General features: G+C 42.5%; 1 protein-coding gene across 1 annotated transcript; it reads right to left on the reverse strand.

The window, feature by feature from the left end:
* Nucleotides 1-2,815: 2,815 nt before the first annotated feature.
* Nucleotides 2,816-12,079, reverse strand: RPL38 (ribosomal protein L38). Its single transcript, XM_056863869.1, has 4 exons — nt 12,002-12,079; nt 9,158-9,218; nt 4,428-4,550; nt 2,816-2,880 (listed from the first exon to the last, which is right to left on the reverse strand). Exons 1-4 carry the CDS (start codon nt 12,002-12,004, stop codon nt 2,855-2,857), a joined length of 213 nt encoding a protein of 70 aa, XP_056719847.1. The 5' UTR covers nt 12,005-12,079; the 3' UTR covers nt 2,816-2,854.
* Nucleotides 12,080-15,103: the final 3,024 nt, after the last annotated feature.

Raw genomic sequence — 15,103 nt, forward strand, 5'->3', positions numbered from 1 at the left:
GGCCCAAGCAGCTCCATAGCTAATGACTCTTCTGAAAGAGGGGAAAAGGTTCCTTTTCTCGGCAAAACACTCACATCCGCCTTAAATAGAGGCTATTCCTGTCCGCTGGAGGGGGCAGATCACCACTCTTAGATCCTTCTGAGCTAGAGATCTGCCAGGACCTAGGAAGTGCCAGACCAAATGATTTCACAGGCCTTAAACAGCCCCCGGGCCTGACATTCCCCACCCCTGCTTTATTGAGTCCCTCCCATACTTCCTTATGAATTGCCCACAACCTGTGCCAGTCTATTTAACAGTGAGTGCCCCATTTCATTGTGACAATTTTTAAAATGCAGGTTTATAAAAACACAACACTCAGTTCCGTTCTGTGAGTCAAAGCTGTATAGATGGATCTCGTGAATTAGGCCTGGGCCCTAATTCCAAATGGGCAGCTGCACACAACCCTTCTCACTTGAGAAGGTATGCCCAGATATCCTCATAGTAAACTTGTATCTGTTTTGATTAGTGCTCCTCACAGAGCTAAAGTAAACAAGAACTCAACATAGCCAGTGAGGCTTTAAAAACAGGATTCCATTGCTCTGGATAAGCGCTCTGGGTAAAATAATGACCCATCTGACTGTGTGCAGCAAAAATGAATGTGATAAGGTTGTAAACGAATTTGAACGTTACAAGATATACAGAATCTCTAGTAATTCATGGGACAGAACAGCAATGTCTAAACAGCAGGCTAGCCTCATATTGCCATAAAGTCAAACAACCCTCGGTGGTAAAAAGGTAAAGGTCCCCTGTGCAAGCACCGGGTCATTCCTGACCCACGGGGTGACGTCACATCCCGTTTCCAAGGCAGACTTTTGTTTTGAAGTGTGGTTTGCCAGTGCCTTCCCCAGTCATCTTCCCTTTACCCCCAGCAAGATGGGTACTCATTTCACCGACCTCGGAAGGATGTTAGGCTGAGTCAACCTTGAGCTGGCTACGAAACCGACTTCCGTCGGGATCGAACTTAGGTCATGAGCAGAGCTTTTGACTGCAGTACTGCAGCTTAACACTCTGCGCCTCTGTGGTACACTGCTGAAAATCAATCTATTTGATTTCAGCTACTATGCAAGTCATATCCTCTGTGTTTGGAACAGATGGAGAATGTATTGTATTTCATATATAAGTTTTCATTTTGATTTATTTTATAGGAAACAAGAAGTACATTTTGACTATGCTGTGAAATTTTAGTGCCTTGTTTCCTATCAGTTTACAAGCCTCTCCTTAGCAGATGTAATACATACCTTTACATTCCAGACTGCTGCAGTCCTCCACTGTTTTGTAACTACCAGTCTAAGACAACAGAGGTCCTCAACCACCTTTGGCTTCTTCTAGGCTTGAGCGCTATGCCAGCTTGCACATTTCAAGAAACTGCCAAGTTCTACAGCTTGTTTACAATAAGCATGCCTAGTTCATGCACGTTGGCTTTTCTGGAATTTACTTCATTAATACCCCTTCTTTCTCCCCAATGAAAACCCAAGGTGGCTTACATAGTCCTGTCCTTCATTTTATTCTCACAACACTGTGAAGTAGGTTAGGCCAAGAGTGTGACTGGCCCATAGTCACCCAGCGAGCTTCCATGGCATAGTGGGGATTTGAACCTGGGTCTCCCAGATCCTAGTCGCTCTAAGCACTACTCAATGCTCGATCTCCAAATATAAAACAGAACCCACAAGGGAATGTTGCAGATCATTTTTAGCTTGTTCCTTGTATACCCTTAAATTCAGTCCTATATGTAAGCCACAGTATGGGCATACAAGTTTGAGGAACAAGTTAATTTTCTGTTCCTTTCTTTTCATCCACTCACTTTTCTTTCACCTTCAGTATTCCTGTTCTCCATGTCACCCATATTGTTCTTCTCCATACCATACCACTGCCCCTCTGCCACACCTTTGCTGATTCTTCCTTCCCCAGCACTTCTCAGTCTCTCTCACATGAACCCATTATCCCTTCCACAAGAGCATTCATCTTTCCTTTCTAGTCTTCCATTGTGTTCAACTCTTTTCTTTTAGTTGCTTCAGTCCACACATACTTGACTATTCTATCCCCGTGCCCTTCCCTTTATCCTACTTTTACCTGCCTTGCTCAATTGGAGGGGGGGTGTTACCATTTTTTTTAACTGGGACTTTTCTGCAAACGCAAATCATGCCACCACTGCCACTACCACCCTCATTTGCGGAAACCTCTAGCCCCACTGTACAGAGTTTTTGATATACATGGGGAGGCACATTTAATTTTGCCCTACAAAAAACAAGTTTGTTCGGAGGGGGTTGCTTCAAATTTATAGCTGTGGTAGGAAAATAATTAATTATGCTTCAAAATAAGGGCCTGACATTCTTAGTTCACCTGATCATGGCTGTTATGTTCATGAATTCTGCATTACTAATGTTTTAAAGTAGCCATCTGTTCCCTGTAAGTGCCAGTGTGGGTGGTAGATTTTCTACAAATATATGAACTCTGGGGCTTTTAAAGTACCCCAAGTGCATCTGAGCCCAGTAAGTGTTTCAACATGGTGCCCAATTATTAACCTATTAGAAGAATGATTAGAAGGTCTCCACTCCAGATTGAAAGCCTCCCATTTATTGTACTATTGCTTGGATTCAAAGTCCAAGGAAACTGAGGAAAACAAAGCTAATAGGCAGACCCAACTTCACCACATCCCAGAGGATGCACAGTTTGTGTTGCTCTTCAGAACTGCAGACTGGAACCCATGCATAGCTGCTGTTCCCTAAGGTACTCTTAGGAAAGATAACACTGGGTAGAAATAACGATTCATTCCTTTATTATAATCCATGGGCTAAACTGCAGGCGTGACAGAGATTCACTTCAGTTCCTTCACGGCCAAACCTGAAGAGAAGAAATAAAGATGCTGAGTCACAAAGAGACAGATTCTGCCCTCATTATTTCGGTTTGTCAGGCTGTCAGCCCCTCAAAGATTGCTCACTACAGCCAAGACTCAATGACTGAGACTTGTAAGAAGAACTCAGTGAGTGTGCACAGGAGAATGACTTGAAGGCTTGTGAACCAGGTGGCCTGAACGCTCACAGGGCTTTTCATACACATACTGCCACTTTGGCTGGATGTTCAGTGACATTTTACACTGAAAGTGCCGATGTCATTGCTCAAGATGTCACATCTTCACACTGTCCAGTGCCCCCCCCCCAGGCAAGTGACATTTAGACACAAGGCTTTAAAAGCCAGTCTTATTAGGCTGACACTGGTACAACTTTGTCTGCAAGATAACTTCCCTTCCTGCTATCTCTTTGGTGTATGCTTAACTGAAGGAATACTAGTACACTTCACTCACTTCTCAATGAATTATGTTTCCAGGTCTTTTTCATTCCTGTTACAATTTCTGAAGCACATACTAAATACTTGTGCTCATTCTGCTCAGGTTAGTAGAATAAATTATTTTATAAATGTTTTCATCCATGGTATTGCTTTCCAGGATAGCAATCAATATATTAGCATCCAGGGCTCATTTAAGTTACATCAAGGCCAATAAATGGACAGCTTAAAATAAGATTTTTCTCTTTTTAAAAAACTGTCATATTCAGAACGTTTTATTTTTAAAGGTAAGATTTTTAAATGTTGACACTTTACACTTCACTATATGTCTAGACATCACCTTTTAAAATTAAACTCATTAAATTCTATGTAAAAGAATGAACCTCGGGGAACAATATTTGTTACTTCTCAAGCAAATAGCAGAGACATTTTGGGCACAATCGAACAGAAACTGTATCAATCACTGATATCACTGAGTTAGGTCCATGCTCAATTTTGCTTAGGATGTATCTTTATTATTTACCTCATGTAGAAACACACTGGCATGAGACTGATGTAACAACAAACCTAGTCTGTGCTAACTATAGTTTTGGTTCCAAACTACTGGCTGTGTCCCAAGTATCCCTTGTGCCTCTCAAACACTCACTGTGTCCTCCTAGATAATGGCATCCCTTAATACATGGCCCCCCCAGGGGCTTGGGAAATTTGAGAAAGGGTAGCAGACATCACTGGAAAATGGCTGCTTGAGAGAGAGGCCAGTTAACAGCTTGTTGTCAGGCTGAAGATGGGAGTACTTCAAAAATGTCCACCAAAATTTGTCAGAGTGGTTCATTTGCTACTCACTGTATATACTCTTTTTTTAGTAGTTGGTCAGCATCAAACATCTCAAGTGATAGTCTGACGATATAAAGCCATGCCAGTGTCAAATCATTATTTAAGATTCTGGTTTTGCATCAGCTTTCAAACCATGATTTGATGGCTCCAATGCAACAACCACCCATGATTTGGCCATGCATGCTTACTCAGAAAACATATTCTTTACACAGCTCTCCTCATGTTACTAGAACCTTTTCCCATAACCATGACAACCCTCACATTCAGCTAACCTGGTGGCAGAGACTGCTTCAATTTTTCAGCCTTTTCCTTGTCTGTGATGACGAGCGTATACAGATACCGGCTGCATCGAACCTTGAATTTCACATTATCCTTGTTTTTTTTAATCTTGACAGCTGAAAGGTAAGAACACTAATGTTAGTGCTGCATCCACAACCCTCAAGCAACAGGCTGACTCAAGAAACACTAGAACAAGAGGCTTGTGCAGGCAACCTCTGGCACATGTGCCAAACAGCAGTGCATCACATCATTTCCCTCACCACTCAGGCCAGGTCTCCAACCAACCATGTTGCTGGGACCAGCACCATGGGACAGAAGGCAATGGTGTGTCTTATCACTGCCTCCCAAGCCCACACAGCCACCAGGAGGGGCTGAGAGGAGCCACTGAAAGGCCCTAGCAGCACCACTGGGGACTAGTTTGTCCCACTGTGGCTGACCAAATACAACCCTGATTATGCCTCCCCCATTTGTTTTTCTGCATTCTAACAACTTCACAAGAAGACACTTATGCTTTTTCAGCACAGAGGACAAAAATCCCTAGTGGCTACAATCTCTTGAATACAAGAAATGGGATTCCATTCCACCCCATGGTGTGGGCCTTGTAAATGATACAAAATTTGAGTGATATAAAACTTAAAGCTAGCTGATTATTGTACACCACTCACATGATCCTGAGAGCCAGTGCAGTGATGTGGTTAGCGTGTCAAACCAAGACCAGGGAGATTCAGTCCCACAAAGCTTGCGGGATGACCTTCAACCAATCATTCTGGCAGTCAGGCAGAACAAGCTGAAGCTGAATTCAGGCAAGACAGAGGTGATACTGGCTGGGAAGCCTGATATTTTAGAGGGACTGGATCCACTTGCCTTAGATTGAGCGGAACTGGCATTTGTAGAGCAAGTTCTGAGCCTGGGGCTGCTCATGAACCAAGCCTTGCGGTTTGAAAAGCAGGTTGGCATTGTGGTCAAGAGTGCCTTCTATCGCCTGCATTTAGTTTGCCAACTCTCTCCTTTTGTTAAAATTCAGCCAACCTGGCCATGCTTTTGCATCCTCATGGTTGGATTACTATAACGTGCTTTACAATGAGCTGCCCCTGAAGACAATCCAGAAACTACACCTGGTTTAAAATGCAGCAGCCCAATTTATTGTCAAGGTCTAGTTGATGAGAACATATTTAAAACAATTACATTGGTAGTGAGACAGCAAGATAGACCTCCTCTGAATGTGGAGGATCCACTTAAGTATTCTGCTTTAATAGTTTGTGATAACCGCTTTCCCCTTCTGTAAATGTATTGAAATGTATTAAGACAGCAGAGGGAGAATGTCTGCCTGGATACAAGCTAAGTTCTGTGTGTGCTAAGTTAGTAGGGTCAATGTCACGGAGAAGTCAGAGTGAACAATAACAATACTGGATGGAACCGCTGAAGCTCTTAGGCTCCAGACAACGTTAAACAACCAGATAAGCACGGAATGTTGATGTGCCCCCATCAGGGCACAGTTTTGGATAAATGTCTTCTCCCCGGTAGAATCGGGGCTCAGTGTTTGACTTGTTAGAGTCACTGGGCCACAGCTGCAAATAAACTGTTTTTCTTGATAACGGTTTTTGGGTCTCTTTTCCTCCCCCTCGAACCCGGGTTTTCTGCTACAGTAGCCAGTTTGTTTCACAGTCCAATTCAAGGTACCGGTTATGTCTTTCATAGGCTAGGACCATCTTCTCCCATATGCCCTCAGGTGTCAACTATGGTCTGTAGGTTGCCACCAACTCCCTGTTCCCTCACTTCAAGTGGACCTCCTGGCATAAATTTGAGCCTGTGCTTCTTCCAATACAGCCCCCCACCTGAGGAGGTGAGTGCAGCACTTCAATGTCATTTTATTAGTCAGTGCTCTGAAAAATGTATAAACTGCAGGCATCTTGGGAGCAGGGGAGAGCTACAGTTTTATTCTGTTGCTTTTAAATTAGTGTTTTAACTGTGACTTGTAAGCTGGACCACAAGAAAAGACAGAATATTTTAACAGACTAAATAAATTCTCACTGCTGAGGGCAAAAATGGGGTGTGGGACCATGCACGCCACCATGAACTTCTTGGAAAAAGGAGAAGATAGAAAATATTAAAATTGCTTTCTCAAATCTGAGAACCCTTCAAGGAATGGACAGTGGATTAAATGATATCCCAAGCAGTAAGTGAAACTGCTAAACACTAGAAGATGCTTTACTACAAAGCCATGAGGTCTTTGAATGGCCATCTCTAAGTGATACTAATCAACACAGTTCCGAGGCTTCTCGTTTCATTATTTAAGGAGTTATTCAATTGCCTGCTATTATTCCAAGAATACAACTTATATAACACCACCTACAATTTATGAAAACACAAATTGCATGTGGTCTTTAACAATATTATCTCTATTATATAGCCCTTTTTGTCCCATAAGCATTCAAAGCATCCATAGCGTTTTAGACACTAACGTTTGCCAAACTCTTAAGATGTTCAAGGTCACACAGATCTTTTTGTTTTGTAGGACCAAACTGTTCTGTATACAAAACCAGCTGTGGGCTGTTTTGATGCTAAGAGAACAAGCATTTCTACATCAGTTTCACTGTCAAGAAATTCAGGTAGTGAAACAAGCCTCTTCAGATAGGTTTCCAAAGAATACCATCAATGTGTAAGAGCTTTTACCCATTCTCCCTCCAGGCTCTTAAGATACACGATACAATGCACACTCGGAGGGGTAATTTTTTTTCTTCCATGCTAAACGTAAAACCCCACTCAAACAGCAGAAAATCTATCTACAAAGAGCAACCGTGAAACAATCTGCACAAAAGGTAAAATCCTAACAACTTAGAAGACACCACTTTCTTTGCTCTAGTTTAAAACCTAAAGTAGGAAAAGGAAGAATTTTGTTGCTTGCCATTCTTCAAGCACAAAATGAAATGTTTTGTTCCAACTACTTAGCAAATTGCTACAGGTGAGAAGTTTTGGCTCTAACACAACATTCAAGGCAACGTTCTCTGCTAAAAGCACTACAGAGAAGAGTTTCTTTCCTTATACTGCTTTAGATTTCTGACACAAAAAGGAAGCCTTGAGCTTGGTTCCTGGTAAAATATATATATCAAGCCATGTATTTGGAAGCAGCATTATAAGAATTATAATAAGAATGATAGCATTATAAGCATTAATAAAACAGACTTCATGCATCAATCTTGCACTGCAGAGGAAACTCTTATCGTATTCAGATAAGAAGCAAACAGCATTCACAACTTGGAATCGTTTACACTATAGTTCTGGATCATCTATAAAGCAGGCCTGCTTTATAATGTAACTTTTTAATACCATAGGAACTTTTTAAAATCACAACTTGAAAATACTTGAGGAATGTGTATATTGCCAATTTAAATCCATTTAACTGCCACAACTTTTCCCATAAAGAGCCCTGTGAATTTCATTTTTTCAAAAGATAACATTTCTAACATACATTACTATCCCCAAAGCAAAATGTACACATTTCTTAGGGGGAAGCCATGACATCAGCTTGCATATATAGTATTCTAAATACTATATATCTTTATAAATTTCACTATATCTTTATAAATTTTGCCCCTCTAGTTTGCATCTCCGATTTGATCTTGAGAGTTACTCTACCTACTCAATGTCACAAGTTTACTCAAGTAACAAGAACACATTCTACATTCACAAGTTTTGTAAGACTCAACAGTAAAGGAAAATCCATGCAAGTTCTACAATCAAAATCAATCATAAAGTATAGGGTTAATTATAGTTCTTTGAAAAGATTAATGCATCTTCCTTCAGATATTAGTTTTCTCTCCTCTATCACTTCTGACAAGAATCACTGGAAAAGACAATAATGCTAGGAAAAGCTGAAGACAGCAGGAAAAGAGGAAGACCCCACATGAGATGGATTGACACTATAAAGGAAGCCACGACCCTCTGTTTGCAAGACCTGAGCAGTGCTATTGGTAATAGCATGTTTTGGAGGTTATTAATTCATAGGGTCGCCATAAGTTGGAAGTGACTTGATGGCACTCAAAACACACACACACACACACACACATCACTTCTGTACATGATGAGCTCAGGAGTGGATCTCATGGTTGTGTACTTCCTCCCCATGCATTCATGCTTAAACACCCCAAAATGGAAAATCTTGGACATTAAATGCTGCCAGTTTTCATGTTACCTTGTGCATAGGTGACAGATATGAACAAGTTCACAAATGGAAAGCTTAATCTTGAACAGAGACTGAAACTTGCAGCAATGTTTTGATCTATTATTTATTTAGTACATTTCCCCCCGCCCTTCCTCCAAAAACTTCAGGGCAGCATACATTGTTCTCTGCGTCTCCATGTTATTATCACAACCACCCTGTGAGGTAGGTTAGGCGGAGAGAAGGTCTAGACCAAGGTCACACAATCTTTGTTGCAGAATATTTTGTGGGTGAGAACTGCTTTATAATAATATTTGATCATAGCATATTCTAGCATTCTTTTCTACCTGCCTTTTGTGTAATATTGGCACCTGAATCATAGACCTTTAGGCACAGAGGTGGCGTTCTCAATTCTCTGTGCAGTACTTTTAAGCAATACACAAAACAGTCCAACACTGGCAGCACTAGCACTATTTAAAGAATTCAAAAATACCTGTGAATGGAAGTCTGCTTTGAGAAAATAAAAGTCATATGAATTTTGCTAAATCAACAATAGCTACTTACTTTTTGCATCTTTTCTCCTGGCAGTCAACAGGAAGTCTTTGATCTCTTCAATTTTACGAGGCTGCAATAAGTAAAGAATCAGGTCTTTCAATGTCTTAGGTTAATGTAACTGAACGTTAGTTTTGCAGCCCAAATCAACTTTCTCTTCTATGCTGAACCTACCTGACAGATACCCACACTACAAAGCTTGCAAACTGTAAAACTTCATTGTTATTAACACCTAAAATTAATAATAATAGGTATAATAACAAATTAAATATTTTTTCAGCCTTCAGAGAAAGACATGATTTAAGACGTAAAATATGAATTCTGAAGGGCCCTGAATTGACATCTATATTAAAACAAAAGCAGGTTCCATGGTAATGACATTGAGAGAAGGCTTGAAACTAAAACTGTTACTGGCTTACTACCCTTTACATACATTTATAGTGCAAACACATTTGGAATACTGTGCACACCTCTGGTTTATACCATTTCAAGGTGGGGTTTTTCCCCCTAGAAAGGAGGAAGGGACTCGACATGCTAAAAATGTTTAAAATTATGAATATGGGAATATTGGTAAAGATAATATTTCCCCCATCTCATAACACTCAATGAACGCAACTGGCAGTAGATTCAGGACAAAGAAGAACACATTCCACACTGCATAATTATCCAGAATTCATTGCCACAAAATGCAGCGACAGTTACTGGTTCAGGAGACTTTACAACAAAAATAAAAATGAAACAGAGAAAACTACCAATGGACTTGGTAAGGGAACGAGGATACAATGTATTCTGAGTATCGTTTTCTGAGAGAGCAAACAAGAAACTTGTTCTTGACTTCATGGCCTCCTTATGGGCTGTCCAGAAGCATCTTGCTGGAACGCTATGAGATACCAAAGATGGTAGACTAGGTGGACTCTTGGTCAGATTCAGCAGGATTCTTCTTATGTCCTAGATCTCATAACCAACAGCTGCTCACCAGCCCTTCCAGATTATAGCAGCAGGCTATAAAAGCCTTTCCTTTCATCCCTTAGAAGCTCCTTGATCAATTGATCTTGAGCAGCATATATCTAGTGTTGGAGGGATATAAGGACTGAAACAAATCTTGCCACTGACAATGTAGCCTTGGGGTTCCTATCACTTAGTAAAAAAGGCATTATGTCAGTCACAGAGGCATTGGATTTGTATACTAAAATGGGGGAAATATAGTGCGATCGAAGTTCCTTGTAAAAGTGGCATTCCAAAAGGGCATGGGCTGAGTCAATAAAGCCAGAAGAGCAAGGGCAGATCCTGTCTGAGTATGGTATATTAAGAATTCTGCCCTGCATTACCATAGAAGGGTTAGCATTCAATCTAGCCAAGCAAAAAGCTCTACAGAGATGAGGAGTTGTTAGATAATATGTATAGGCAGGACTATAAAAGCCAGATTCTACTGCAAGAGCAACAATGAATTGACAGCTACTCAGCCAGAAGCTTAGAGGGGCTGTGGCTCAGTAGGAGAGCCTCTGCTTGGCATGCAGAAGATCTCAGGTTCAGTCCTCAGCATCTCCAGTTAAAGGGATTAGGAAAGTAGGTGATGTGAGACTCTTGCCTGAGACCCTGGAGAGCCGCTGCCGGTCTGAGTAGACAATACTGACTTTGATGGACCCAGGGTCTGATTCAGTATAAGGCAGCTTCATGTGTGTTCACATTCCATGCGGTCTTGGGATGTTATTTGCGCCAAATCCCATAAACAGATTCCAGAAGACAGCAAGTCCACGAAAGCAGCTTTATTGATTAAGCATGACAGGTTACAGAAGCCATCTTCAGGATTGGTTCTTGTAGGTTATCTGTGGTCTTGGTATTTTCTTTCCTGATGTTTCGCCAGCAGCTGTGGCAGGCATCTCCAGAGGATGCCTGCCACAGATGCTGGCGAAACGTCTGGAAAGAAAATACCAAAGACCACGGTTACACAGCCCGGATAACCTACAAGAACCAATGATCTCTGACCGTGAAAGCCTTCGACAATATTCCATCTTCAGGCTGTTACTAGTGAAAGGCTAAGCCAGAAGTGGGGAACGTCAGGCCCGGGGGCTGTATAAGGCCCGCAAAATCATTTGATCTGGCCCTTCATGGGTCCTGGCAGATCTCTAGCTCAGAAGGATGCTGCCCTGCCTGAATCTCTTGAGCCCAGCTGGGGACAGCAGAGCTAAAAAGCGAGTCGCTCTATGTGGCAGACGCTCAGAGCCATTTCCAGTTGTGCGTTTTGGCTAAATGTTTGACCTAATATAGCAGGCTACTTTTTAAGTTGATAATTTTGTATGGCCCGCGAATGATGTTCTAAATATCCAAATGGCCCTTGGCAGAAAAAAGGTTCCCCATCTCTGGGCTAACTGAAAGCATTTGGCATATATACAAAGCAACAGAGATAACCAGTAACCCTGGCAACCCCCCTCCCAGTGGCAGGAGGGAGGACTTGGCCTTTCCCACACTGAAGGAATCTATGAAGCCTAAACACGGGGCACGGAGTGGTGATCTAATCTGGCCTTGGAAAGAACTTGCAAAACTAACACCTGGGAGCGCAGCCACGAACGGTCTTCACGGCCTGCTCCTGACAGCTCAACACTACCTAAACGACGGAACAAACTAAGCTGTAAAACTTACACGAATGCTTTCCCAGCGCACACACGTGCTCCTAACCCAAGCGCTACGCAGAAAACGTTCCCGCTCACCTAAGCCTTTCAAGAAACGCTAAAGCTCCACGCTCCATCCCCTCCCCTCCTGACCCATAGGGTGGAAAATCCGCCCCTCAACCGCAAAGGGCGTACCCAGGTGAACCGGCTTCCTAGCCGAAGCCCACCCCAGGCCCCGCGCACTTACCATGGCGACGGCTTCTGGCGGCTGCTGCCTGCGGGAGAAAAATCAATATGGCCGAAATCACTGGCGATGCACGAGAAAAAGGGGGCCGCTCTCCGGGCCCCTTTCCCCCAGCCTCCCCCAAACCGCCGCCGCTACACTCCTGGCCACCCCCTCTGCGCACGCCACCCTCTCGCCAGAGTCCTCGGACCCGCTCCGCCACGGATGGCACCGGATCCAAACCGCCACTCACCGAGACGCCAATCCCAACGGCCGAAGGACCAGAGACGGAAAAGAACAAGCCCTTCCGCATCCGGGTAATTGAACCCGGCGAGAGGTTGAGCTAAGGAAGCCAGGGAGGGACAAAATTGTGATTCGCAAAACAGGACCGCCTCGCCTTGTTTTAGAGCGGAAAGGTTTCGAGTTTTATTACTGCAAGAAAGTAACCTTATTGCATAAGTGCGTGTGTGTTAAGTGCCGTCAAGTCGCTTCCGACTCATGGCGACCCTATGAATGAAAGTCCTCCAAAATGTCCTAACTTTGACAGCCCTGCTCAGATCATTGCATAATTAGTCATTGCATAATTAGTAACGATTAATGAGGTCAGTATTAGATTGGATTGGTAACGTATGTTAGTTAATATAAGCAGTTCCTGGCTGAATGGCCGATTGTTAAAGTCATCGCCGTTGGGGTAGGGAATTGCGCTTTTCTCACTTGGCAGCAGACGCCATTGAGATCAGCGGGGTGATATTGAGTCAAAATGATCCGAGCGATGAGCGCCTGTTGGACAGGCGAAATTAAAAGTTCAAAGTGCGGCTTACAGATGAGCAGGCCGGGGTAACGATGGGCGCCAGTAATACCAAAGGCACTGCTGTCAGGTGCCCATGATTAGGGTTGCCAACTGCCAGGTAGCAGCAGGAGATCTCCTGCTAATTCAACTGATCTCCAGCCGATAGAGATCGGATCACCTGGAGAAAAATGGCTGCTTTGGCAATTGGACTCTATGGCATTGAAGCCCCTCCCCTCCCCAAACCCCGCCCTCTTCAGGCTCCACCCCCCAAATCTCCCACTGGTTGCAAAGGCAACCCTACCCATGATGAAGCTGCTCACAGCTACTTCTTCACATATTCCCGGAGGCAAACACACCTGTACATCACATGTGTATATAGGGGCTGGGAGACTTGGCCAGTCATATGGCTTCTGCCATATAACTATACAGTGTATGTATGCATTTATTTGTCTCACGAAGGTGATCTTTGTGTGTGTAATACACAGATTAAGAATGCATTGTGTGAAGTGGGCTTTTACACTCTTAAGTGACTAACGGATTGATGGTTTCCCCCTCAAGGGTGGGTGTGGAGAGTACATCTCGCTTTCTTTTGCTGTCTCTCCTGAACATCGTTTTATGTTCTGCAACCCTGACATTGGGCAGCCAGCCCTTTTGCTCCCATCTGTTTCATGGGGTATAAGAAATACTGTTTCAGGATGTGCCTTTTTGCAACTCATTTCAGGTTTTTTGTTTTCGTTAAGATTTTTTTCAGAAAGAATTTAAGAGAAAATGAGAATATAACAAGAAAAGAAAATGGAAATATAACATTACTAAAATACCCATAATACAGATTCCTGAAAAGAAACTAAAATCATGCTGTTAATATAACTAAAATACCCATAACAGTGAACCAAGCAATACTCTATTTGTCTAAAATAATCTGCATGATTATTACATCACTACCTCTCTGTGATTTACATGTTTTGGTTAAGATTCTGTGGTAAACAGAAGTGGGTATGGCTGATTTTCATATAGAACAGGAATATAACTTCTGAAGAGGCATTGCTCTCCCCCACTATTGTCCTTTCTTTCATTCTGCTCTGAAGCTAATCTCGATTTCATTCTTCTAAAGATTAATTACCCTGCCACATACTGGAGTGAAGCTATGTAGATTAAGCCATTACTAAGGGCCTATTCTGGCTACCTCCAACTCTAAAGGGAGACAGAATTGGGAAGACAGGTCATGGATATGCTACAGTTTATGCTGCTTTCCTACCCACAGCTAGAGCCATGATAGGCAGTTCGGCTATGGAAACAATGTATTGGTTTTGGGCGTATAAATCAGGACAGCCTTTCAAACTAGGCAAATTGTATACCACACTTCAATGTTCAAAGCAGTTCATGTACATTATCTCAGTAATCCTTACAAAAGTCCTTTAAAGTAGGCCTGTACTATTAAAATATAGGCTCTAACACAACTCTAATCATGGGGTAATAGCTACATGTAACAACTAGATGGGAATGTGCATCTCCATTCGCATCAAAAGGTGGTTTCAGCCAACTCATTGGGGTCCAAGTGAACATAGTGTGGATGGTGTAAGCATCCAGATGAGCATTCATAGCAGATACGCACACAACTGTGCATTCATAGCAGCTACACACACAGAAAACTGTGTGTGTCAGTCTCCTTTGCTGAATTGGGGCTGTATTCTATATTCATAAACTTGAAAGGCCCTCATAGTGCTTTGATGTTCATTTCAGTCTTCCTTTCTGCAGCAGAAAGCGGAGTTGGACAAATTTCTCTACTCATTCCTTGACTCATTTATCTGCCCTTGTATCCATTCCTCATTTGCCTTAGAGTAAACTATATCCTGCAACACTTACTCTTTATGCAATGATACTAGTACGACACAAGAGGGCACTTAGATTATAGTTTTTAAATAAACGGGAAAACTTGATTTAAAAAAAAAACCCACCACAAAAGTAAGCACAGTTGCACAGTTCTGTCTAGAAAGCAGGCCACTGTGTAGCTGCCTTTTATTCTGTCATTAAGAAATGTGAAAAACCCATGTCCGTAGGTGTTGGATGGGGACAGAATTCTTTTTAATGAAATTAAGATCAGTTGCAGACAGCATTGACTGACATTCACTGACGTCAGGTAGCCCTTCTTTGGCAACTCCCTGGTTATGATAAGCTTTCAGTAGGATAAAACGGGCTAGATGATGGGAAAGATTCCAGAACAATCATCAATAACCACTACTTATTTACTGAAATATTTGAAGCAGGAACACAGCTCCTTGTTCATCTGTGTGCTGCACTCAACCTGAGGTGTGTGTGTGTGTGTGTGTGTGTGTGTG

The sequence above is a fragment of the Euleptes europaea genome, chromosome 1 (assembly GCF_029931775.1).
Source record: "Euleptes europaea isolate rEulEur1 chromosome 1, rEulEur1.hap1, whole genome shotgun sequence".
In the NCBI taxonomy this organism is placed as follows: domain Eukaryota; kingdom Metazoa; phylum Chordata; class Lepidosauria; order Squamata; family Sphaerodactylidae; genus Euleptes; species Euleptes europaea.

What these genes read in the sequence shown, in the direction of transcription:
- RPL38 (XM_056863869.1), bottom strand. An exon ending in CAGGAGAAAAGATGCAAAAA is followed by an intron (nt 4,551 to 9,157) that starts GTAAGTAGCTAT and finishes CTTACCTTTCAG; the next exon opens with CTGTCAAGATTAAAAAAAAC. An exon ending in GAAGCAGTCTCTGCCACCAG is followed by an intron (nt 2,881 to 4,427) that starts GTTAGCTGAATG and finishes TCTTCTCTTCAG; the next exon opens with GTTTGGCCGTGAAGGAACTG.